This window comes from Lutra lutra, chromosome 7 (genome assembly GCF_902655055.1).
Source record: "Lutra lutra chromosome 7, mLutLut1.2, whole genome shotgun sequence".
NCBI classification, from domain to species: Eukaryota; Metazoa; Chordata; class Mammalia; order Carnivora; family Mustelidae; genus Lutra; species Lutra lutra.
The window spans coordinates 98,847,414-98,874,644 of record NC_062284.1 but is presented as its reverse complement, the minus strand read 5'-3'; the positions used below and the strand labels follow the sequence as shown (position 1 = coordinate 98,874,644).

General features: G+C 37.4%; 1 protein-coding gene across 2 annotated transcripts in view; it reads right to left on the bottom strand.

The window, feature by feature from the left end:
* ATL1 (atlastin GTPase 1) overlaps nt 1-27,231 on the bottom strand; it is a 67,069-nt gene that overhangs the window by 2,416 nt on the left and 37,422 nt on the right. The window contains exons 7-13 of one of the 2 annotated variants that reach the window (XM_047735428.1): nt 13,583-13,675; nt 12,371-12,509; nt 5,781-5,908; nt 4,650-4,706; nt 3,734-3,805; nt 1,804-2,235; nt 327-341 (exon numbers count right to left, since the gene is read on the bottom strand). In XM_047735428.1, the coding sequence (XP_047591384.1) occupies nt 327-341; nt 1,804-2,235; nt 3,734-3,805; nt 4,650-4,706; nt 5,781-5,908; nt 12,371-12,509; nt 13,583-13,675 (936 nt within the window). The remainder of the gene's footprint in view (nt 1-326; nt 342-1,803; nt 2,236-3,733; nt 3,806-4,649; nt 4,707-5,780; nt 5,909-12,370; nt 12,510-13,582; nt 13,676-27,231) is intronic. The other variant, XM_047735429.1, reaches the window with a different exon arrangement.

Sequence of the window (27,231 nt, the reverse complement as noted above, 5' to 3'; positions counted from 1 at the left end):
CTTGTATGTTTCATATGCAGATCATATCACATAAGATGTTGGGAATAAATAAAATATTTAAAAACCATATTAAAAATTTACAGCTAAAATTGTGAATCTTAGAACAAAGGAGCAGTTGTGCCCAAAGTTTTTTTTTTTTTTAAATTTAAGTTCAATTAATTAACATATAGTGTATTACTAGTTTCAGAGGTAGAGGTCAGTGATTCATCAGTTGTATATAACACCCAGTGCTCATTACATCACCAAAGACTTTCTAATCCATTAATGGCTAGTTGGTTTATAAAATAATAAAGTTTATAGCTCTCAATTAAAAAAAATTAACTTACCTCATTTGTACTTCCCTGTGGCCAAAGGCAGTTTAAAAGGGAAAAAAGAAAAGTATATATCCTGCTTCATTAATAGCATTATGATAATTCAACTTTGTTTACAGTATTTCTGAGCATTTAAGAACAAATACTCCTACACATTTTTTCAGTTCAGATTACATATTGTATCTGAATCTTTCGAAGAACCCAATTCTATATTACTCAGAGGGTTCAGCATCATATTCTAGGAAGGCTTTGGGATTTACCTCAAATAGCCCTTCTTTAGTCTTCTAAGGTTGAGGAGCTATTTGAGACAGTGGCTCAGAGGAGCCAGTTTTTTGTTTGTTTTTTTTTTTAAAGATTTTATTTATTTATTTATTTGGCAGACAAAGATCACAAGTCAGCAGAGAGGCAGGCAGAGAGAGAGGAGGAAGCAGGCTCCCTGCTGAGCAGAGCCTGATGCAGGGCTCAATCCCAGGACCCTGGGATCATGACCTGAGCCTAAGGCAGAGGCTTTAACCCACTGAGCCACCTAGGCACCCCAGAGGATCCAGTTTTTAATTCATGCTTTACCCACAGTGCTACCATTAGTTTATCTTAACCAGATTCTTCAAAGGCATATAGTAAATTCATTAGTTAAAATTCCATTCTAAAGAGTATACGTAGGTATAAATGCTCGGGGAATTGTAGCTATTACTTGCTACCTGCAGAACATAAGTTCAAAAGTCTTACCTCCAAAAGTTTATGAAGAATCTCAATTTTAGCTTCACTAAATGCCCCTAAATTTTCATGATGTAACTGAAGACACTTCCAGAATGACAGTGAGTTCATTATCGTTCTAGGTGTGTTTATAATTGTCTTCCCTATCCATCAATTATTTGAACAATGGACCGCAGTGACCCTGACTGTAGGCTGTGGTTAACTGAAACACAAAGGACAACTAGCCCATGAGCAGCTGATCCAGAGGTTGACCTGGACTCGTGCTGTGGCCGGTACAAACGCCTACTTCAAATAGAGACAATCTGAAATAATCAGATCTTGCTTTTTAGGAGTTTATACTAAAAGAGCTAGTGATACAACCACTTAATGCTAGTGGTTCACATACATTCCCTTCCAAAATCAGCATGAATCAAATGATTGGTTGTAAGTACAAAGTAATTTAACACATAAACAAGTCACAGTCCGCTCAGTAAAAACTCAGCTGTGCTTTCTCACACTTCTCTTTAACAGCTTTAACTTTTAGGATAAATAAAAGTAGAAAGCAAAACTGCCTAATCCACATATATTTGAAAACACTGAAATGTTAACTAGAAATTGGTTATGTAGGACTTCGCATATCGTATTATAGTTAGTCGTTTGTATCCGGCCATCTTGACAGCTTCGAAAGCTCTTGAAGACTGGGGCCCAAGTCAGGTTCACCTGTTCAGTTCTAACACCTAACATTGTGTTCAGTACATAGTGTGCTGCAATCAGTTGAAGAGGATAAAAGTATTCTTACCTGGTCCCACAAGGCTGCAGCCACCTGGTCTATTACAGCTCCCAGCTCTCGGTATTCTCCGGAGTAGCGGATATACGCCCAGGTGCACAAGGTGATCAGAGTCAGTCCCATTATCATATTGCATAGGCTAGCTATTATGTCCAAACCAATGAATCCAGTCACACCAGCAATCACGTACGTGATAAAGATGACAACAAACAGTGTGGCTGGGGTACGAGCTGCATGGAAGATATTTTTGCTATCATTGTGCTTGATATACTGGATGTAAAGTTCATCTATTTCACTCTCCAACTGTTGAAGGTAACGCCGGCTAAATTCCTCCCCACCCATCTTCTTCACCCCTCGGAATAGCTTCACAGATTCTTCCTTAAGCTCCAAATGTTTGGCCTGCAGGTCATTAGGTGCCAGAAATGGTTTGTCACCACCACAGATCTGTATCAGAGAGAAGTGCCGTTTATGCCATGCAGAGTAAAATTAGCAACTGTACCACTATCTTCCACTTAGCTAGTTGAATTTGTTAGAACACAATAATCAGAAGGAGTTTACATATATGTTTTGTCAGCCCACATCTTTGCACAGTCCATATCAGGCATGACCGTAAGTGGAACCAATATTTTATAGATAACTTACATAAAGCCATGCTTAATTTTTATTTTCTTTTTGACCTGGGAAAGAATATCCAAGACTTAATCCAAGTTCCTCAAGATGTAAAGGCATGATTCAAAGTGAACTGCAAACTGAGTGCATTCACAGAATGAACCCCAAATCAAATTACTTACATACAAGATCCTCTGGGAAATATATTGTAAATATACTAAAGTATTTTTGGCCAAAGAGGTTTAACTTAATAGCAATGCTATAAAACTCCAAAAAAATAAAATTAGGAAAAACATGTTCATTGGCAGTTTCACTGATTGTGTTTGAATGGAGCCCTTTCACAATATATTCTTCAAGAGACTAAATGGAAGCATATTCAATGTTCTTGGACTACGTTTTCAGTTTTTTCCAAAGTTACAAGGGAAATGTCAGTTACCCATACCTTTCACTTTGGTTATTTGAGATTTAACTTATATAAAGCGTACTCTGATTCTAGTTACCCTTTACTTATGTTGTGAACACCATTCCATAAACTGTATTACCCTTGACTCTTAAGACTCCACCAGTTTTGGATGTAATTTATAATATATAACATTTTCAGGAGAAAACCCTATCATATTAGTAGATATGTAAATAATTATTAGATGCATCCTAATTCAGAATGTTAAAAAGAGGAAAAGCAGTATATAGAAATATTAGCCCTTGAAGTCTAATTTCTTTTTTTCCTAATGGGTGTTTTGGTTTTGTTTTTTTTTTTTTGAGAGAGAAGAGTGTGTTCGGCGGGGGTTGGGGAGGTGGGGGATGTGGGGAGAGGGCCAGAGGGAGGAGGAGGAGAGAGAATCTTAAGCAGGCTCCATTCCCAGCACGGAGCCCAACTTGGGGCTCCATCTCACAACCCTGAGATCATGACCTGAGTCAAAACCAAGAGTCGGATGCTTAACCAACTGTGCCACCCAGGCAACCTAATGGGTTTTCAGAGTTAAGATAGAAATACTGAAACTGTTGCATGAAGGGAGGTGTAGCGAGAGGGTAGCACATGTTATTTCAGTCACTAGAGCTTATAAATAGTGGGAAGATGTGGCCAAAAAAAAAAAAAAAGTAATATAGCAGGAACACACTTAAAATATGTTTTAAATTGTGCATCTCATAGTGTTCCTTTCCTAAAAAATACTTTAGGTATACAATAAATAGAAATGCAATATACATAAGCTGAGAAAGAGTAAGTCAAAGCCACTTCTTTGCATCTGCAGCTTAACTTGGAAGAAAAAAAAAATGAGCTCATGGAAAAAATACTGATTTTACTTAAAACATAATTTAAAATATTAATTCTTACCTCTTCCATCTTTTTGTTGTATGTATCCTTGGCAGTTGCCACGGCGGCTAAATTGTTAGCTTCTGCTGTGGCCTTTGAACAAAGTACAAAGTATAATGTAAAGTGGAATTCATATTTATTAAACCTTCACAGGCAATTCTCATTTCTGAGTATCATGTGCAAGAAATGTACAAGAACACAAGGTCATGAAATAATTTGAAGTACTGAAGTATTTCCACTACATTTTTAAAAATTTATAAAATTAAAATTTCAAAATACATAAAACGGTAGTCCATAGTTATAAAAATGAATTTTCATTTGGAAGATTTTTTTCCTCTTAAATATTTTTAAGCCTCTCACCAAGGGGGGGGATCTATAAACCCAAACACATGGGAAATAATACACAGTACATTTTGTGTGTACTAATATGTAGACAAACATGTCTTAAGTTTAAGGACTGATACTGATAGTATAATGTATCACTGATAACAAAAATGAACTATTAAGAACTTAAAGAAATTTTTTAATAAGTAAGGAAAAAGCTAGTTTCTCCTTTCTTAAATGTTTATTTGTAGAGACCACTTGTTTTAAAACCTGGACCTGCTTTTCTACTTGGTACATGTGTGAACCTAAGCCACAGTGTGAGTCTGTTTTCTAAACCAGTTTTGTACAAAGAGAATGAAAGCTGTGGTAAAAAGTGTCTGTATGTCAGCACGAGTGAAGCTCCTCTATGTATATACAAAAGTGTTTAGCTGAACACACAAACAGTAGTTAACAGAAAAATAATCTCCCAATAAATATTCCAATATTTTTATTTGCTAATTTTTGATGGCCAGATTGGAGCATATCTCTAGTCTAGCAGAGCATAAAGCTAAAGAAAGCTTAGCTTTAGTGACAAGTATGTTTTAAAATGTCATGCTTCCTGATTAGTAAGTACCTGTAACATGGATTTGGGATGTGGCAATTCTTCACCTTGATAGATCTTTATATAGGCCTTTAAAAAAGAGAGAAAAAAAAGAGACTCATGTTCAAGGAATTCCATTCAATTTTTCTCCAATTCTGTTTAATTGTTTTCTAAAGTCTAAGGTCTTGCCAGTTTGGGGAACTATTATCTTTCTCCTTTTAAATCCCCCCCTTTCTTAGTTGTTCCTTTTTCCTGAAGTGCCTTTTCCACACAACAATTCTTCCCAACCCTACCTTTCTTAAAGGCTTAATTCATTGCCACCTCCTCTAAAACTTTCTCACATCCCTCTGCTAGGAGTAACCTTTCTTTTGCAGTCACTCACAGCCATTTGTACCTGCTGATGTCATAAGATTTATGGAAGAGATTTCTGTAAGGGTCCTTAATCTTCCACTAAATTCTAAGTTCCTCCGTAATGTTAGGCACGGCACAGTAAGAATTCAAACTTTAGTAGATAAATAACATGTCATTTATTGTGAAGAATGAAGAAGATAAATAATCACATAGGAGGTATGTAACAGTATTTTAAATGACAAAAAATGTGAATTTTAAAAATTGGTATTTTGGTCCTTGGGGCATCAATCCACAAATTAGTTTGGTAGCTGAAATTCCCCCACTACATGTGGCTGGTTTAAAAAAAAATAGTAGTATTCAGTGCTACCTAAAGTAAACAAGTAAATGAAAATTTAAAAATAATTCCACTTCAAATCAGTCCTTAGTGTAGAGAGAGAAATTGTGGAAGAATTTTCTCCAATAGGAAGGCAAAGTATAGCCCCTTGGAGAACATCTTCAGAATGAAAGTAAAATTCTTTATAGCTCATAACTGAAGACTACTATATGTTATGGATCTTGAGCAACACCTTCTCCCCCAACAACAAAAAATAGACTTTACCAATGCCTAGATATATTCATACTCCAAAATATATTTCTCTCAAGATAAAGTTTTCTTTAAAATTTTAATTTCAGAAACTAAGCTGCTCTTGGGAATCTAATGATTTTTTTATTCTTATAGATTCCTCATAACTTTGCCCCCATGTTACAGAGTCTATAATTTGTTTCAAGTAGGAACTGCATTCTAAAACAATGCTCTAGAAACGAGAGTGATACCTTGAAGTACTCCACCAGACCTCGGCAGGTGATTTTGTTCCCATTGATCTCTTTAATATCTAGGCTCTCAGGACTAAGTAGCCAAGGAATGAGTATTTTCAAGTTTTTGATGAATTCATCATCTATTTCTACAAGTAAAAGCACATTCATCATTATTTTAAAAATCCAATCCAGTCCTCCATGCCATACAATAAAACATCCTTTGATTTCCTCCATTTCTTCCCCAGTGATAAAGCCTTCACTCACTTTCCCGTCATCTAAATAAACAACTCCCGCAGCCCACTGTTCTTGGGTCAGTGATCCTCCGTGCCTAAACTACTACTGCTAGTCTTCAGTTCAATTACATATTTACTTATCCTCCACCCATAAAATAGCTTTCTTGATGTTAAATGTTAAACAAATATCTTAAACCCTATTCACATAACCAGTATTCTGTACTTAAGTTTGTTGGTGGTTTTATAAACGGGGAAAAGGCCAGATACTTACTTATTCCCTCCAGAAAATGTATGCCAAAATTGCTGTTTTTAGTGTACCCACCTTATGAAAAGTGTATAGAACTGGGTAAGGTGTAACTAGAACTCAAATTCAGAAGGATAGTGATGGTGATGCCACCTCTGGTGGTGAAACTCACCAGTAGAAATGAACATGGCAAGAGTAGGCCATGGAGACAAATCGGAGGATGTCTCAGTTGTTTCCCTATCATGTTTAGGACAATTGATTACACATTCCCATGGTATAGCATTAGGTTTAAGCTTCGCCTTACATATGTAGTAAAGTAACAGAAAATGCATCTTCAGAGGAGTCTTTTGAACACAGTGATAATTTCTGAAATCATTATTTCAAAAGATGCAGAAAAATACACCTACATAAAAAGCAAGGTATGTCCTAAAAGTAGTAATGGCCTGTAATGTTTAAAAATCTCAGTTTCTGCAGAGTCACTGAGTTTTCAGGCTTTGGAATTGCTGATTTCTGACGTTTTAAGGATATAGATTCAAACCATGTGATTGTGTTTGCATCTTCCTTGCTTGCTATTACAACCTGACTATACACTGAAATACCAGTTTACATAAGAATTCACGTTTCTCTTCTTTCCTTGCTGCTTTTATGAGATGTATGAGCATAATGTTGGAAACCCTTCAGACTTATTTTACTTAACGTTTTGTACACCTTTGAAATTTTAGTGCCCATCTTTTATGAGTACTTGTATAGTTTACTCAAATGTATTTTGCTGTTTGCATTGTACCAATTTTTCTGATGATTTTGCTTTGTATTATATTTAGATTTATTCAGATTTATTATTGTGGTTAGCAATATTCGCTAATAGTACCGGTGTTTGTATGATGTTACCACGGTCTGTGTTGTGTTTTGCTGCTTGCTGTGCATCTGTGTACACTGCTACCAGTAGGTTTCTTTTTTGCAATATGACTTTATGGGTTTTTTGTAGACTATTACTACATATCTAGAACATATCCATTCTACCTGAATTTCTGTATAAAACAAAAACCTTTCTCATTATAAAACAACCTCAAGTAACGTGATGCCCCCAGTTTTGTTTTTGTTTTTCAACATTTCCTTAGCGATTCGGGGTCCTTCTGATTCCATACAAATTTTAGGATTATTTGCTCCAGCTCTTTGAAAAATACCAGTGGAATTTTGATCGGAATGGCATTAAAAGTATAGATTGCTCTAGGCAGTAGAGACATTTTAACAATGTTTATTCTTCCAATCCAAGAGCATGGAATGATCTTCCATCTTTTTGTGTCTTCTTCAATTTCTTTCATGCGTGTTCTGTAGTTCCTCGAGTACAGATCCTTTACCTCTTTAGTTAAGTTTATTCCCAGGTATCTTATGGTTCTTGGTGCTATAGTAAATGGAATCGATTCTCTAATTTCCCTTTCTGTATTTTCATTGTTAGTGTATAAGAAAGCCACTGATTTCTGTACATTGACTTTGTATCCTGCCACGTTACTGAATTGCTGTATGAGTTCTAGTAGTTTGGGGGTGGAGTCTTTTGGGTTTTCCATTTAAAGAATCATGTCATCTGCGAAGAGAGAGAGTTTGACTTCTTCATTGCCAATTTGGATACCTTTTATTTCTCTTTGTTGTCTGATTGCTGTTGCTAGGACTTCTAATACTATGTTGAACAAGAGTGGTTAGCGTGGGCATGTGATCACCAAGAGAGCATGGTACTGGCATAAAAACAGACACATAGACCAGTGAAACAGAGTAGAGAGCTCAGATATGGACCCTCAACTCTATGGTCAAATAATCTTCGACAGGAAAAAATATACAGTGGAAAAAAGACAGTCTCTTCAATAAATGATGCTGGGAAAACTGGACAGCTATATATAGAAGAATGAAACTCGACCATTCTCTTACATCGTACAAAAAGATAAACTCAAAATGGATAAAAGACCTCAGCGTGAGACAGGAATCCATCAGAATCCTAGAGGAGAACATAGGCAGTAACCTCTTCGATATCAGCCACAGCAACTTCTTTCAAGATATGTCTCCAAAGGCAAAGGAAACAAAAGCGAAAATGAACTTTTGGGACTTCATCAAGATCAAAAGCTTCTGCACAGCAAAGGAAACAGTCAACAAAACAAAGAGGCAACCCACGGGATGGGAGAAGATATTTGCAAATGGCAGTACAGACAAAAGGTTGATATCCAGGATCTATAAAGAACTCCTCAAACTCAACACACACAAAACAGACAATCATATTAAAAAAAAATGGGCAGAAGATATGAACAGACGCTTCTCCAATGAAGACATACAAATGGCTATCAGACACATGAAAAAATGTGCATTACTAGCCATCAGGGAGATTCAAATTAAAACCACATTGAGATACAACCTTACACCAGTTAGAATGGCCAAAATTAGCAAGACAGGAAACGTGTTGGAGAGGATGTGGAGAAAAAGGAACCCTCTTACACTGTTGGTGGGAATGCAAGTTGGTGCAGCCTCTTTGGAGAACAGTGTGGAGATTCCTCAAGAAATTAAAAATAGAGCTTCCCTATGACCCTGCAATTGCACTACTGGGTATTTACCCCAAAGATACAGATGTAGTGAAAAGAAGGGCCATCTGTACCCCAATGTTCATAGCTGCAATGGCCACAGTCACCAAACTAGAAGGAACCAAGATGCCCTTCAACGGACGAATGGATAAGGAAGATGTGGTCCATAGACACTATGGAATATTATGCCTCCATCAGAAAGGATGAATACCCAACTTTTGTAGCAACATGGATGGGACTGGAAGAGATTATGCTGAGTGAAATAAGTCAAGCAGAGAGAGTCAATTATCATATGGCTTCATTTATTTGTGGAGCATAACAAATAACATGGAGGACAAGGGGAGATGGAGAGGAGAAGGGAGTTGAGGGAAATTGGAAGGGGAGGTGAACCATGAGAGACTATGGACTCTGAAAAACAATCTGAGGGTTTTGAAGGGGCAGGGGGTAGGAGGTTGGGGGAACCAGGTGGTGGGTATTAGGGAGGGCACGGATTGCATGGAGCACTGGGTATGGTGCAAAAACAATGAATACTGTTACACTGAAAAGAAATAAAAAATTTAAATAAAAAAAAATTTTAAAAACCTCAAAATCACCTCCATGTATTACATGTATTTCAATTCCACCCCCCATTCCCTTATAAAATTGGAATGGAGTAAGATACACCTGGGTGTCTAATGCAGCAGCAAATGTGGTAATGATCATTAAAGTAATGAGCATATAATCACATATTTGGATTAAAAATGTGTCCTGAAGATGGCATGAGCCATGGTCTTGATTCTCACTGAGACTATTCCAATTTTGGATTCAGAAAGCACAAACCAGAGATTCCAAACATACACAGGTGGTGAGCTCTTGTTAACAGTATTAGTCAACACCGTAAACCATGACCCAGAACACCTACAGACCGTTTCAGTTTATGGAGGCACACTAACTAGATCTGGGCCTCTGCAAGAATGCAAATAAATATGTGTGGTCAGATGATTATTCGGTGTGATGTTCTGTTTCCATCATTTCTTCAATCATTTTTGCCACAAGAGTCCAACTTTGCTGGGAATCCAGGGGCTGCACCAAAGTGGTTATCTGTCACAATCACTGGGGATGTGATAACGTACTTTAACTGTACGTGTAATCACCCAGGGAAGATGCTTTCTCGGGATTACCTTCATTAGAAACACCTTTTTAAAAATAATTACCTTGCAGTGGTATTTGGCTCTGCTTCCTGAAGTCTAACTGAAGCTGCTAAGGATGTATCACCACAATTAATGGTGTGGTCACTGGTCATTCTACATGGGGGACTAAACACAGAGCAACCTCAAAAAGGAAGGTAACTCCTTGTTAATTAGAAGATTTACTAAGCTAAGAGAGGTATTCAGTGGGCACTTAGAGCTGGTTGAATGGAGTATGAACAAACCTGATCCTTGTGATTTCCCATGTGGGATGTTGTTAAATTAATAGCAGTTAATTGGAATCATTGTACTATACGTTTCATATAATATGGGAAATGGCATGATAATTTCAATGATGTGAAGGATCATGAACAATATAGTAATGATAACAATTACAAATATCGGTAGTGAGCTAGAAAGTTATTCCTATAAGTTTATGAAAGAATATGTGAGAATTACCAAAGAAAAATTTTTGCACAATTGTTTATTCAGAGACATTTCTTCCCTAGAGGAAGAAAGTTATTCAGATGCCAACCCTCTGAAAAACAGCATAGCCAGTGGACAAGACATCCTGGACAGAGACCACATCAACTTACAAGTTTCAGAGTGGGCTGGAAAAACAACATGGATAGCTGACTCTCAGAACTGCCCAAGGAGAAACTGAGGCTGAGAAGAACACTTTGGCACACATAGATTCAGCAGGAGTCCTATAAAGCCTCATCAAAATGAATCTTTGATGGGCACCTAAGCTGCTTTTCATTTCTTTTTCTCTCAGGCTAGCCACTTTGGTAAACTCAGAATTTTGGGATGCCTATAGAGCAACTGTGTGGGTTAATATATGTATAGACATGTGAGTAAAATTTGATGGGAAACAAATCTATTAAAAGATGAAGTTCTATATCTCTGTGATTTGTCTTAAACTCTCTCCCTCAGCTCTTTCCCTCCACCATGTATCAGTTAATTTAAGAACTGTTGCTGAATACCACAAGAATGGAACAAGCCAGAGTACTCTTCTGTCCCAATAAAGGGCTCTTGTTGAAGGACTGCCCCTCCCCTGCCTGTTTATGACTCCCCAACTCCAGAGAAGAAAGAGGGGCCTTGTGGGAGACCTCTCTTTACATCATTTATTCAAATGAAGGCATTAGGTAATGATACAGTTTCAAGAAGTCTGTGCTCTTTGGAGGGCTGAATTTCATAAGTGATAGTGAAATGACAGAACCCTGCAGTTCTAGCATTAATGTGTACTTCCTGCTATCCATTCTGTTATATAATTTAAAACATGTACAGAAATAATGCTAATGACTGAGAAACGTGGGATCCTATTTATGATACTGTCATAGTTAAATGGAAGGTATCTTGAGTGTAAATGCCATGGACACGGGGCAAGGGGGTGGTGGTGGTGGGGAATAGGTTTGCTTTTCAAACCCGCCAGTTCCATAAAGGTGGACACATATTACGTTGTCCTTTCTTAAGAGGAATTTTAAAGCCCTTTGAGAAGAGTTGTGCTGAAAAGCTTGCTGCGTCACTCTCTCACCAACCCTGGCACAGGGCAGAAAGGCCACAGTAAATAAATGTCTAAGCTCAGTGGCATGTATATTCAATGCCAGGCTTATAAGTATACAAGTCAGAAACGTCTTTTGTACTACTTTGTATTAATCACAAAGCAAATATCTAAAGACCCAGTGATTATTTATTAGAAATACTTCTATTTCCTCAGACCCCTACGTCCACCCCATCCCATCCCACCCCTTTTTCTAAAAAGTTGAGTTGCTTTGGAATCTTAAAATGTTAGTAATGCCTCTGTTAGGCAAGCAACTACTATTATCATACACTGTCTCAAGAACATTCTAGGGCTTTTGGGTTTTTCAGAAACTGGTCCTCATTCAGAAGAGGATTTCATTTTTAGTGAGGCTTTTAATAATTTATAATTAAATTCTTCAGTAGCATTTTTAAAGAGCTTGAGTTCAGAACTATGCAATGTTTCTTTTGATCTCTAATTATATAACTTATAACAATAATTATATAACTTAAAGCATCAGATAATGTAGACATCTACTTTTCTCCTCTAATGTAAATAAGGAAAACTTAACAGGAAGACATGAAGGAGCATTTCTCAATGCACAGAAGTGAGCAGGAACCTCTGTGAAGAGGGGAGAGTCACTGCCTCCAAGTGAACACAGGATCTTGCCCGTTTTCTCCGTGTATGTATTCAGAACCCATAGATCCCACAGTTCACCAAGGAGGTGTTCTAGCACCAGCCCAGGATTCCCAGTTCTCTCGACAATTTTCAGTCATCAGCCTCACATAAGTGGATAATCCAAATGAGCAGCTGTAAGCCCAGGAGATAAAATGACAATTTTATAAGCAGGATAAGTAATGTAAACATATTCATTAAAAGACAAACCTTTCAGTTTTCCATCAAAGTTTGGATTGGTAGCTACTTTTAAGCCAGGATGAGGTAGCAGAAAACAGGAAATTTTGGTGAAACAGGAATGGATGTGTTTTCGAACATTCTGTAGTTCTTCGTGCTGGTTCCCTGAGACCTGTAGTGAATCATTCTAAAGTTTAAACTACTTTCATCATACTTGAACTCCAAGAGAATTCTGTGACATCTATTTGCTACAGTTGTCTGGTCCCACAGTGATAAAAATGACATAACAGGGCTGATACTAAAGAAAAAATAAAGTCTTGGGTAAACGGCCATATCTAAGTATAGCATACCTATGGCATTATTATTAGAATTAACAGATGTTTACCCTTATGCTAACTCAGATGGGCCTTCCCACTTTTAAGTACAAATTAGTGGGGTTTTAATCTAGCTAGTTCTTAAAAATTCCAATTTTAATTTGAAGTACTCATAAGAAACATGAATAGATCATAAGATATTCCTACCTTCTTTTCAGGAGATACTCAAGACAGCCTCTTGTCACCTGGTAGGTATACATTTAGATTCTAGAAAGGCATCTGAATAGTTGGGTATTTATAAGCTAAACTGTCCCTGTTTTTTCAAATGTATTTGACAGTTAATAGTACAACTACTCTAAAAATAATTATAAATCTAAAGAGACAAGATAAGAGATCCTGACTATCATGAAACCTTATTTAATCTTGATTAAAATTTTTTCTTAATAGTTACTTGTTGTGGTATCTGTCCAATGTAAACAATTCATTCAATATTGAACTATCCTGACATTGAAAATGGAGAATCCTCTAATTTCACTTTCTGTGAACTATTAGCAAAATATTCTAAGACTGAGTTTGGGAATTTCAAAATGAGATATTTTCTGTTAAATTGACTTTTAAACCTCTACTAAAACATGAATCCAGATATTTGTACTGTCAGCCTTGAATGGATTTAATTATTCTAATTAAAAGATTTATCTTGGAATAAGTCAGTGTTTTGTAGATTATCTACACAAGAATTACCTGTATCATAATTATTGATAATATTTAAAGCTATAACTCTGAAAGTATGTATTAAATATCAATCTTTGTAGAGACACTAGACGGGTCAAATAAGATTGTATCTAATAAGTATCCATTCTGCAAATCATTCAACAAAAGTAATTCTAGATTACTACTGGTGAAATTTCATGCACCTTAATATCTAACAAACCTTGAGGCGTTTTTCCAAGAATTTGGAGCCACCTTCAGCTCCATATGAAAATTCGTATGGAAAACTCCAGTCCCGAACAAGAAATATCAGACTCTAAGAAACAAGAAGAAGAAAGGATTGATGAGGGGACTTTTAATGGCCTCCCTGAGCTTTATACTGAAACCAATGAAACGCTATTATTATCATTTGGATAGTGTTCTACACCACACTGCGGAATTGTGAAAGCAAACATAAAACCTTTGAAAGTTTCTGAGCAATCTATTCCCTAGGAATCAACCTTCCTGTTCCCACTAAGTAAAAACAGAAAGCTGCCCCAAAACTGACTGTACTCACACACACAGCCATTCAGCCAGTTTGAGGGCACCTCTGTCTCTCATCTCTTGGTGGCATGCATTCATCTTGGCAATTTGGGGACAGCTTTTTATGAAGACTCAAGTTTTATTTGAGGAGAGTTTTATCATCCCTTTAAGTATTTTCCTCTATTACGATTGTCCCGTTCTCTTCCTCAGGGGCTCTCAGTATACATACATGGTATGGATGGGTAGGAATCCAGGTTTAGTGGGGCCCAAAGCTTGTACAATCTGTTGGGGGAAGGGCTCAATAGGAAAATGAATACACAATTGGGCTTCAAAGGGAATATTTATTTAGAATGAGAGAAATAACAAATTACAAATTTTTTAAAAAGCTGACAAATACGCAAACACAAACACAAATCCAGAAAAAAAACAAACAACTAACATACCTTTGTAATAATTTTTTTTCCTACTGTTTTTGGCTGCAAATGATTTGATCACTTCATTGTATGATGATTTTGAAATAATCTCTTAGAAAGTTATTTCAGTCTGTCCTCTAACAAGGCCACATTCTTTATCATTAAACAATTATTATTGATAGTTCAGAAATGTTTCTGTTTCACAACTTATTTGTAATGCCATGTACATTTTTAGTTTCCTCACCCAATAAGTATGATGCTAACAGAATCCACCTCACAGGACTACCGAGACATGCGTAAGGCCTCTCTGGAAGGTGCCTGCACAGAGTTAGTGCTGTGTTGGCTCTGAGTTTTATTTTAATGGTCACGTATTTTAGCTAATGGATAGACCATAGTTTATTTTGCCATTACTAGACGTTTTTCAGTTGTTCTATTATTCTAAGAAATGCACTGATAAACATCCTTGAAGCTGAGTATTTGTTCACATCCAGACTGGATTTTATCAAGGACTGTGTTTCTAAAATTAGAATAATCATCAGAATCATTTGGGAGGCTTTTAAAAGTATAGAATTCTTGGGCCTCACCACTGACCTCTTGAAACTAAAGTAACAGCCACTTTCCTTGAACAGCTTATTATATGCCAACCACAATGCCAGGAATTACACATATGATATTTCACGCATTCCTGCAACAGCCAAGAGATAGGTTATAATTTATGATTCTTTTCAGAAGAGATAATCTAAAAAGCCCCACCACCTGACATTAAGTGACTTGGCCAAAGGCAGAGAGATGGCACAGCTAGCATTTACGCCTGGGCAACCTCAAAACCCCTGCGGCACGGCTCAACAGGAACATCACACATGCACTGTAGTTTACAACCTGAGCTCTGATAAAAGCATGCTTTTTATTTTTTAAACATTTATTTACTTTAGAGAGCGTGAAAGAGAGAGAGAGAGAGAGCACGAGTGGGAGGGGCAGAGGAAGAGGAGAGAGATTCCCAAACAGGCTCTGTGCTGAGCACGGAGCCGGACGTGGGGCTTAATCTCAGGACCGTGAGATCACCACCTGAGCTGAAACCAAGAGTTGAGCACTTAACTGACTGCACCACCCTGGCGCCCCTAAAAGCATGCTTTGATATGCTCAAGACATACTGCAAATTTCAGTTTCTGGAAAAAAGTAGGACTTGGAGGGAAAAAAATCAGTAGTTTTTATGAAATTAGCTATCTTTAAATGATCTTTCTAAAAGTTTTATACCTTCTGAGTTTCTAACTGAATATGTTATTCTTGCTTATTAAAATGTGTTGATTTTTTAAAAAAGATTTTGTTTGTTTATTTGAGAGTGAGAGCACAAGGGGGGAGAGAAGCAGACTGAGCACTGAGTGGGGAGCCCAATGTGGGGCTCAAACCCAGGACCCTGAAATCTTGACCCGAGTCAAAGTCAGACACCCAACTGATGGAACCACCCAGGCCCTTTTGCTGATATGTCTCTTAATTCTCTTTTTTTTTTTCTCTCTTAATTCTCTTTTAATCTCTGGGTTCTTCCTCCATTTCTTCTTTCCCCTTACAGTTTATCTACTAAAGAACCTAGAACTTTGACCTGTAAAAATTCCCATAACCTGGACCTTGCTGACTGCATATTCACAAGCAGTTCAACATGCTCTCTGTCCTCTGGATTTCCTGTAAATTGGCAGCTGGGTACAGAGCCTTGATCTCAGGTCATAATTTTTTTGGCAGAGTGCTCTTCTATCAGGAGGCACACAGTTTCTGATTATCTCTCCTTTGGTGAAATTATAACATCTTTGCTTATCTGAAGTTCATTCATCAGTAGCTTTCTCATTAAGGGCTCATAAAAACAATATTCTTTGCATTCTTACGTGTTGATAAGTTTGTGACCTATTGTAGCAGTTGTGACTTTCTATTTGAAAGTCAGTTTTGCTGAAAATAAAACCTTGGCTCACAGCTTCTCTCCCGAAGCCAGGCGGCACTTCTTGGTTTGCATCATGGATTTTTAAATTTTTTTATTTTATTTTACTTTTGTTTACTGTGTGTGTGTGTGGGGGGGTATTTGTGCATTTTTGTGGGGAAAGGAATGATTCTTGTGGAGAGGAGAGTTTCAAAATACCACTAGGGCACCTGGCTGGCTAGTCGGAACAGCATGGGACTCCTAATCTTGGGGGCTGTGAGTTTGAGCCCCACTTCGGGTATAGACATTACTTAAAAATAAAGTCCTAAAAAAATAAAATGCCTCTATCCACTATAGTAAACAGTCCACTGTCTTTAACAGAGGCCCATTTATGTCAAAATGAAACATAATAATTTGTATTCAGAACATTTCTACCTAAAATATGTTATTTTGAAAACAGAGCTTAGCTAAGAAGCAATTTTTGCAAAATAGAGGTTCACGAACCAAGATAAATGAAACCAAGTATGTGGATTTGGCTGTATTTTGCATTTTTCTTGGGGATTTTGGTTGGTCTTTTTCACTGGGCATCTTCCTAAGTTGATATAATAAGGACCATATGTAGCATAGGATCAAATATCAAGTCTTATTTTCTAAAATCATTAATCTATATTCTATCTATCCATCTATCTACAGTATCAAATTCCTAAGTTCCTTGCCTAACGCTCCCATCCAGAGATGTGCTGGTAAACTGGCTCTCCCAGGAGAACAAAATGCCTTGATTTTGTAGCATTTGACCATTTCTGTGGTATAAATATGCCCACCATCGCTGACTTCAAGCTACTAGCAATTTAATAGTTGGCTTATATAATTCCCAAACATTTACTAAATAGTTCTCATGAACTGGTATAAGCCAGCTATGGCACACCTACTGTCCCCATCCCCTCCCAAGATAATCTGTCTACTTTATATTTAAAATGCATGGAATTCTATGAATCTCAGTCCATATGTCAAAATCATCAGTTTTTCCACAATGCTGAATCTTGATTTGTTCATACATACAGGTAGAGATAAAAATCAAAAATATAAATTACCCTAATTTGCTCAGATGAAAATATTTCAAGTCACAAATACTTCTTTAACGAATTAATCCCAGTCTGCAAATGGGGCAAATGATGGGACCCATGCTGTCCATATCCCACCAGTGATCACATATATTTTTTTAATCATCAGAAAATTATAACCTTTGTTAACTTCCCTTTGGGGGCTATATCCTTCAGGAAGTTATTCAAAAGGAGTGTTATAGCACTAATATGAGTGAGAGTGAAAAACTGAGAAAAAATCCAAATGCTCAACAACAGGAAAATGGCTACTCAAATTACGGCATATTAATATAACATATTAACGGCTATTAATATTACAAATACACAGAATATACAAATACATGTGTTAATTGTGCCAGAATAAAAACTTATATGAAGTAATGTTATTAGCAACATAATGCTAAATGTATGAGCGCATCCATTACAAATATGTGAAAAAAACTCCCAAACTCTCAGTAATAGACTAACTGTTCTACAGCCTTGTAGCAAGTAAATGACTGAACTGGTTTTTAACCACTTAATCAATTTCAGTTCTAATTTCAGTTTCAGAAAACAACTACACACAGTTTAGAACTTGTTTTAAACCCATCTAAGTACAACTCACTTCAATCAATAGCCCATTGAATGTCTACCCATGTGTGACAGTCTCATACTTTAAAAGTCAGCTAAGTAGTGAAAGACTCACTCCAGAAGATTCACTAAGGCTGATGTCAATCAATTTCTCCCCTCCGTAGCCAACAAAAAACAAACACTGTTGTTGTATTCCGCAGCAACAAAAGTTTTAAAACTGACATCAACCTGTTCTTGCCTCTGTAAACCATGTAACAAATTCCTAAACCCTACATATAATTGTTAGGTTGCTCTGCTCAGCAAGGCTAAGACTCACCAACATATCTCTCATACTTAATAAAGCAATAAATTCAGCTTTGGTTTTTGTATCAGATTTTGAGTGGCGGTCTCATCCTTTGACAGTTCTGGATGCCCCTCATTTGGCAGCAGTCCCTTTGACCCTCAGACTAACAGGTGAGTTCTTCTTGTCCCTTGTTCCAAAATTCCATTTGTCCTTCAAATTTACTTCCAGGTGAATGTCTCAACAATTATCTGATTTAAGTTCTGATTTGTTTCATTGACCTCTTGTCACTGATTCATTTATCCTAGGGTTTTTGTTATAAAGACCCAATAGGTCTTCATATAAGGTCATTGGTTCTAAGTCTTTGTATAGGGCAATTCAACCTTTAGTTTTGAAAGAGTACTCATTTGATAAGTAATTAGACCCAATTTTTGTATAAAGTTATTAGAACTTTTGGGTTTGGAGGTATACCATTCAGTAAATACTTTTGCTATTATCTCTTTATGCTTTTGCTCCTTGCTTTGCTTCCATTTGCTTGATAATTCATATAAAGTCTTGTCTCGTGTATTTTTCCTTTGTCTTGAATTGTCTCATGTCACTGAATGTATGAGGAAGTGGTCCAGAAAGAACAGATAGACGCATAAACTTAGTAAATCTCCAGACCAATCAAGATGTCCCAAAGACTAATGATCGGAGGTCTGTTAAATTGACAGCAAATTTACACAAAACTCCTTAGTCAAACTTAGCCTTGGGAGCCTACAAAGCTTTTAAGGGGACGCTCAGTCTTGTCAATCTGTGAGTCACTGTGCTTAGTCCAGAACACAGGATCAATGACTATCAGATTATTGATTATACAGCACTGTCCTGACCTCTGCTGGCCTAAGGAACCAAGTTGCTTTTCAGAGCACACACTTTTGACCAACTTTTTGCAGGCTTGTATATATCAAAGCTGGACCCTCCTCCCGGAAAAATGCTTGGTTTCTATTTGTATGGCACTATCATCCTAAATATTGCACTTAGAAGAATAAATGACCTTTTCAAAAAAAATCAGAGTAACAGTGGTCATTATGGTGATCTTTGTACATGTCAAAATAAATAACTAATACAGTTAAGGGGAGCTCTATAAAAATTAAGAGATAAAAATAAAATATCAAACACTCATTAGTTAGCCTCTTTAATTAGTAAACTGAGACCTCAAAACAAAAGTTGAATCCAATTTGACTCTCTTACCTCCTTGTATCTCTTTCAGTTTTCTCTTCACTTTACCCCTTCAATCCCTCCTGCTCCTTCCCCTGACCTCCTGAATGATTTCCGCAGGACTTTTTGCAGAAAGGGACTGGCCACGTTCTCCCAAACAACATCAAACTGCTAGACCAGAAGCCACTATAGAAGCTGAATTTAAACTCTGATCTAGAGTTGAGTTTCAAGAAATTTCTCTAACCCAAGAAGACAGAAATTTGTTGCATAATTCAGGATTTGTTAACTATTTACTGACCTGAACTATTATTAGTCCTTTCCAACTAGTTTACTTAATTGTTAGTCCCTCAGATAGGAAAAAAAAAATGATTAAAATCAATAGGGTAAAAAAAGACCAAGAGAACATTCAAACAACCCAGCTCTTCAAAATAATAATAATAATAACAACAACAACCATGATAAATTAAAACATTTAATAGCCTTTAGAGGGGAAGAAAAATAGACAAATCACTATATTAGGCCATTTCAGAAGACTTTCTCTTAGAGAATAATTGGTCAAAGATTCAAAATTGTAAACAAAATAAAGATCAATCATAGGAAACATTACAAATAGACTTCAGGAAATTTTCAAACAATCTTCTGGGTATCTAAATAGCTAAAGTAAAAACCTTGTCTTCTCTTTTCTAATGGGCTCAAGCATAAAATATAGGAATCAGAAAAAAAAAAAAAGCTTGAATGAGAAATCGTCAATTTAAAAATCTCCAATATGTAGCTGACTTTTCAGAGGGCCTTGAATAGTTAAAAAAGTAGAAATCAAAACAAATTTATGGCCCTCCAGATAAAAAGAAGAACAAAATATCCTCTATTCTCTAAGAATCAGGACCCTATCCATAGGGTCACCTATAAATACAGCAAGAAAAAATCCACTTGAAAAACCAATGTCCTTTACGGCTAAAAATACCTACAGTGCGTATGACTCAAAAAGAGACCGCCTTCAGCTCGGGTCATGATCCCAGGGTACTAAAATTAAGTCCTACATCGGGCTCCTTGCTCAGTGGGGAGTCTGCTTCTCCTTCTGCCTGCCATTCCCCTGCTTGTGCGTTCTTCTCTGACAAATAAATAAAATCTTTAAAAAGAGAGAGAGACTGAAGAATCCATTTGAACAAAAATCACAAAGGACATAAGCAGAAAAGTTGGAGAAGAATCTATGAGAGTCTAGATTAGTACCTTCCAAATTACATAAATCTTTCTTTTTTACATATATAAAAAAATGAGGCCAAAGCAGGTATTAAATTACAACATGCACACATCAGTGACTCATTGCCTTTTATGGCCAATCCCCTGAGCCAGTAGCCAAGGCTTATCCTCTTGCCTCAGAGCAGTTGCAGCCTTGTCTAACTACTTGAAGCATCTTCAGACTGTGTACTAGGATCACATTTAAATCTGAAGGTACCATATACAATCACTATTGCTACCTGAAAACATCTAACATTTTTCTGTTAGTCTTAACTAATGAAATGTTAGTTTTGTATTACCACCCCACATTTTTTTTTAAAGATTGTATTTATTTATTTGACAGACAGAGATCACAAGGAGGCAGAGAGGCAGGCAGAGAGAGAGGAGGAAGCAGGCTCCCTGCTGAGCAGAGAGCCCGATGCGGGGCTCGATCCCAGGACCCTGAGATCATGACCTGAGCCGAAGGCAGCGGCTTAACCCACTGAGCCACCCAGGCGCCCCCCCACATTTTTTTTTAATTAAGTAGGCTCCACACCCAGTGGGGAGCCCAATGCAGGGCTTGAACTCATGACCCTAAGATCAAGACCTGAGCTGAGATCAAGAGTCAGATGCTTAACCAAATGAACCACCTGAGGTGCCCCTAACAACTCATACTTTCAATTCAGAAACTCTCTACCTTTACCCACTGAAAGAGAATTTCATGATTGTGTTTCTTCAGTTCAAGAAGGGGTCATGCCCAGTACAAATATTTTGGACCCTCTCACAACAATTTGTGACTTAATACCATTTATGGATTTTATCTTAAAAATGTAAAGGGGTAATACTAGAATGAATATGTAATAGCTCTACCAGACCTTGAATCCAGGTCTTTCGATTCAAGTCCAATGGATTTACCTATATGCAAACTATATACAATTCCAAATAGGTATATGACAGCATCATTAGTAAACAGTAATTGAACATCTGCTGTATGAACTTTGGTGTACTCGACTAAAAAAAGTAAACTGCAAAATTCCTGTTCTTAAGGTATTTATAATTTAGTGAGATGAGATGTGCACATTCAAATCTAAGACTACAAAACACAGCTGAGGAAGAGGAAGCCTAGGATTAGGGGGAGGAAGAGAAGCACTGAAGGGTGGTGGAGTGCCGGGGTGTTGAACCTGTGGCCTACCTATCAACATAGGTTGAAGAGCAGCTCTGTGACTAGGGACAAGTTCCTCAACTACTCTGTGCCTCAGTGTTTCCTTATCAGTTAAAAAAGAGAAAGAGTAAAGAAGGATCAACATTATTTATTTTTATAATACCTACAGTGAGTGTCATTTGAATAACATAAGAAAAATATTTAGCACCTTGCCTGGCACAAATAAATGCTCAATAAATTGTTCTTGTTATACAGGCCTTCTAGACATTTCAGGTACCTAAATATGGACATTGGGAAAATCCTGCTGTATACCACTGACCTGCTTCTACATGCCAGATGAATATTTATTCTTATTCGTATAGCTTTCAGATCAGCTAAATTACTTTCTTGGCAGAACATAGGATAAGGTAGCTTTCTCAGACAGCTGTCCTTTTTCTCAGCCCTACCATCATATCTTCTCCTTTAATTTACAGCCTGACCAGGCAAACAACAGCCTTTCATTTTTCTCAGTGAAATCACGTATTTCATGGTAGGGCTAGGCAGTTACAGTCATCATAGATATTTGACCAAGATTATTTTGTTTTAAAGTGGCTGAAATCACTATGAAAGAACTATTTTATAGATGAACATTTTTAAATCGTAAGAATAAAGGGTGCTTAAGTATAATTAACTAAACCATAGTAAAATCATTCCCAATTTTCCATATGTAGGCCCAATCTGAATGAGAAATTGTGAGAAACAGGAGGTTTGTCCTAATACAACAATACATTATTATATGCCTCCTCTACTATTATTTTCTACCAATCTTCAGTTTAACCATAACGCTGGCATGGACTAAGCTGCTCACTAATAATTACATCTCCACCAAAAGAAACATGAAAAGGTGAGTTTCATTTTATCTCACAAAGAGAATTCAAATCTGTTTCCCCTCCAGCTTTACTGAAATATAATTGATATACAACACTGTGTATGTTTAAGGTCTATAACATGATAATGTGACATAGATATATATTGTGAAATGATTACCACAATAGGGTTAGTTAACATATTCGTCACCTCACATACTTATCATTTGTGGGTGTGGGTGTGGGTGTGATGAGTCAAATCTATTTCTAAGACCTAGGGTGTTGGAGGGCCTTTAAGCATATGAAAATGGTTCATAAAAATGCTATGGGAGAAAACTGGGATGAATTAACTAAACCAGAAGGTGAAGTACTTATCACTAAGGAGGTGAAAGAGCAGAGAATAAAGGTAAGTAGACCTAAAATATGTGCTGAGGACAAAATAAAGCTTCTAAGAGAAGAGAATTAAAGTTTGTGTGCAGGAATGTTTTTTAGGGTTTAATCCTTCTTATCTTCCTATTACAGGTAAACCTTAAGTCACTAAGCCTTTGTACATACAAATGTACATAGAAATGGCATCCCATTTCTCTACTCCCAGAAGCTCCCCTCCCATAGATGCCCTCTGCCAGGGTGTGCCCACTGGCCAATTCAGTCCTCAAGTGTTAGGTCTTGCGATGATGGGTTCTACTTCCTGCATGTGCTAAATACCGGAGAGCTGGTTCTTATGGGCTCACAAGGAGCAGTTGTTGAAGTCGGAGGAATTTCACCAGTCGGTTGACATCATGTGGGCAGCTTGAAATCAGTCATGGTAAAGGTATTTGTACCTCAGAAATCAGTAAATGCTTTGAATCAGAACCCTCCTCCCTCCTTGCCAGCCAGTTGTAAACATTTATCAGCACACCACTAGCTAAACTTTTTACTTCAATATTGCTTTAAAACTGAATTCACTTCTCTTTTAGTTCTCTTCTTAGAAACAATTTTATTATTATATTTATTTTTATTGTGTCATGTTAGTCAACATATAGTACATTACTGGTTTTTGACGTAGAGTCCCATGATTCATTGTTTGCATATAACACCCAGTGCTCCATGCAATCCGTGCCCTCCATAAAAACAATTTTAAGGGGCGCCTGGGTGGCTCAGTGGGTTAAGCCGCTGCCTTCGGCTCAGGTCATGATCCCAGGGTCCTGGGATCGAGTCCCACATCGGGCTCTCTGCTCAGCAGGGAGCCTGCTTCCCTTCCTCTCTCTCTGCCTGCCTCTCTGCCTACTTGATCTCTCTCTGTCAAATAAATAAATAAAATCTTTAAAGAGAAAAAAAAAAAATTTTTAAATACAACAGATATTTTGTTTGCTTGATATAAATTGGCTTTGAATGAAGAGTCAAATTAATCTGTTAATTAGCTGTTCACTTCATTTGCTAATTGCCCTCACTTTTTTTTGCCTGTGGTAGATCTTTTTTTTTTTTTTTTAGATTTATTTATTTATTTATTTATTTGACAGACAGAGATCATAAGCAGGCAGAGAGGCAGGCAGAGAGAGAGGAGGAAGCAGGCTCCCCGCTGAGCAGAGAGCCCAATGCGGGACTCGATCCCAGGACCCTGAGATCATGACCTGAGCCGAAGGCAGCGGCTTAACCCTCTGAGCCACCCAGGCGCCCCTGCCTGTGGTAGATCTTGTTCATTATTTACAATTTCACTGTTTCAGAGGTAAGAATTTTTCTATTTTAAACTTGTTAAATTTAGTTTTGAGTACAAATTATTATTTTTTAAATTTCATTACCTCCCATCTTAGTGTCTCAGGCAATGTTTAAAATTTCTCCACACTTTTATCTAAATAAATCAAGCTGCTCTCTTCTGAGACAGAGGAAAAGGTTGGAAGTGGTGACCTCTAAAAATAGCTTGATGAATTAATTGAACTTTGTTTTAAAAGTTATTTTATATTTGGACTTTTTCTCTTGAGATTTTTTCTAATTTAAATGTGAATTATTTTGCAGGTAGTAATTTCTTTAACATTGGTCTTAACGATATTTTAAAAAACGTGGGGGTGCCTGGGTGGCTCACTCATTAAGCGTCTGCCTTCGGCTCAGGTCCTGATCGCAGGATCCTGGGGTGGAGCCCTGCACTGAGCCCTGCATGGGGTTCCCTGCTTAGCAAGGAGCCTGCTTCTCCCTCTGTCACTCCCCATGCTTGTGTTCCCTCTCTCCACTCTCTCTCTCTGTCAAATAAATAAAATCTTTAAAAAAATACAATAAATAAAACATGTGGATTATTTAGTGATATCTTAAACATTCTGAGATCTGAATACATTAGCATATTACCTTTTTTTTTTTTTTTTTTTTTTTTTTTTTTTGACAGAGAGATCACAAGCAGGCAGAGAGGCAGGCAGAGAGAGAGGAGGAAGCAGGCTCCCCGAGAGAGCAGAGAGCCAGATGCGGGGCTCGATCCCAGGACCCTGAGATCATGACCTGAGCCGAAGGCAGCGGCTTAACCCACTGAGCCACCCAGGCGCCCCAGCATATTACCTTTTAATTTCATGATGTGTAGTATTTTTTGTTTTGATTTGGTTGCTTGCATTTTAAATATTACTAAATATCTTTGGAAGCCACATTTGCTGCTTAATGACATTCTCATTTCAATTTCAGATACTTTGATTTACAAGTGCCAACTTGTTTAGGAGTCATTGTTGACTCATTCAATCAAAATTTTTTTCATTGACATTTCAAAATGCCACCAGTTTGCCAACAAATGATAATCTTCTAAAGTTTTTTTTTCTATTGCTTGTTCTCCATTCATTATTATTATTATTATTTTGACCAAAAGCAGTACCTCTCCCTGTGTCTCCCTCCCTCCCTCTCTCTTTCTCTCTCTCTCTCTAATCAAAGCATGGGTTACTCGCTTTTCATTTTAATGTAGCTGGAAAAGTGTAAGAAGCAGTAACTTTTGCTGGTAAGATTTAAAAATCCTTTCCAGAATTTACAACAGAGTTCCCAGTCAATCCCAATGGATCTGGAGAGTAACAAGTTCAGAGAAGAGAAAAATCAAAGCTAATAGCCCAATTACTATATAATACTTCAACTTTCAACCTGACTAATTATTATCTTTTAAAGGTAACAATCTTGGGGCCCCTGTGTGGCTTTGTTGGTTAAGTGGCTGCCTTGGGCCCAGGTCATGATCTCAGAGGGTGGGACCAAGCCCCCAAATAGGGCTCCCTGCTCAGCGAAGAGCCTGCTTCTCTCTCCTTCTGCTGCTCGCCCTGCTTGTGCTCTCCCTCTCTCTGTCAAATAAATAAATAAAACCTTTAGAAAAAATAAAGGTAACAGAGTCTAATAGGTATTGTAGGCCCACAAGAAGATTGTAAGCAGGGACTGGTTTTATTCTACTTGGACTCATCTTTCCACCCCCTTCCCTAGACCTCAGGGAAAGAACAACATTCCTTCACTGAAAGCATACCATCATCTCTCCATGCAAAGGCCCCTTTCTTGCTTTATCATATGTTTCCAGATCCCCAATTCCATTCAACTGTCTGCTCTCAATCAAACTTACTCTAACATGTGTTATTTTTGTGTATGTAGAGCATTCTAAGTAATCATAAGTAATACTGTGTTACAAATCTCAAACTTCTTTCTTACTTAATTTGGTATGATTTTAACACTCTATTCATGCTTACTCCATAACAATGGGTTCACTGCCTTTGGATGTTGCAAAATATTCCAGAATGTTCTTCTCACCATATTTATGTATCCATTCTTCTAGTAATGGACACGTATGCTGCCGTCCACTCCCTGCTACTACTACTCTATCAGTGCTGCACTGGATGTCCTTATACATTTCCCCGGCTTCACAGAATAGCTCCTCCAATCTGCGCTTTCACCAACAGGGCCCGAGTGCTCCTCTTTACCCAAATCCTAGCTATCATTTGGTATTATCCCCATGTTCAACTTTTTGCCTATGAGTGTAAAATGGTATCTTATTGTTTTAATTTTTTTTAAGATTATTTATTTATTTATTTGACAGACAGAGATCACAAGTAGGCAGAGAGGCAGGCAGAGAGAGAGGAGGAAGCAGGCTCTCTGCAGAGCAGAGAGCCCAATGCGGGGCTCGATCCCATGACCCAGGATCATGACCTGAGCCAAAGGCAGAGGCTTTAACCCACTGAGCCACCCAGGCGCCCCTATTGTTTTAATTTTTATCTGATTATCAATGAGACTTGACATCCTTTCAAAAAGTATTAGCCATTCAGGTTTCCTTTCTGTGAATTGTCTTTATGTCCTTTTCCTATTTTCTCTTTATGCAGTTTAACATTTTTGAATGGTTTTAAGACTTTATTTTCCTAGGGGAGTTTTAGGTTTACAATAAAATTGAAATGAAGGTACGGAGATCTGCCATATACCACCTGCCCCTATACATGCTTAGCCTCCTCCATTCTCAACGCCACTTACCAGAATGGTTATAAGACACAGCAAAAGCAAATGAGTACCAGACACAGGATACTGGGTGGGGGCAAGCTTTTCAGAGGTGCTTTTTCTCCCTCCATCCCTCCCTTTCTCCCTTCCATGTTTTATTTAGTCTAAGACTTAGCTTGAGCCCCTCTGATAAGCCTATGCTGAAGCCATCGTGCTTCAGGTGAGCAGTCATTGGTGTTTAAATCTGTACCTCCTCCAGATTTT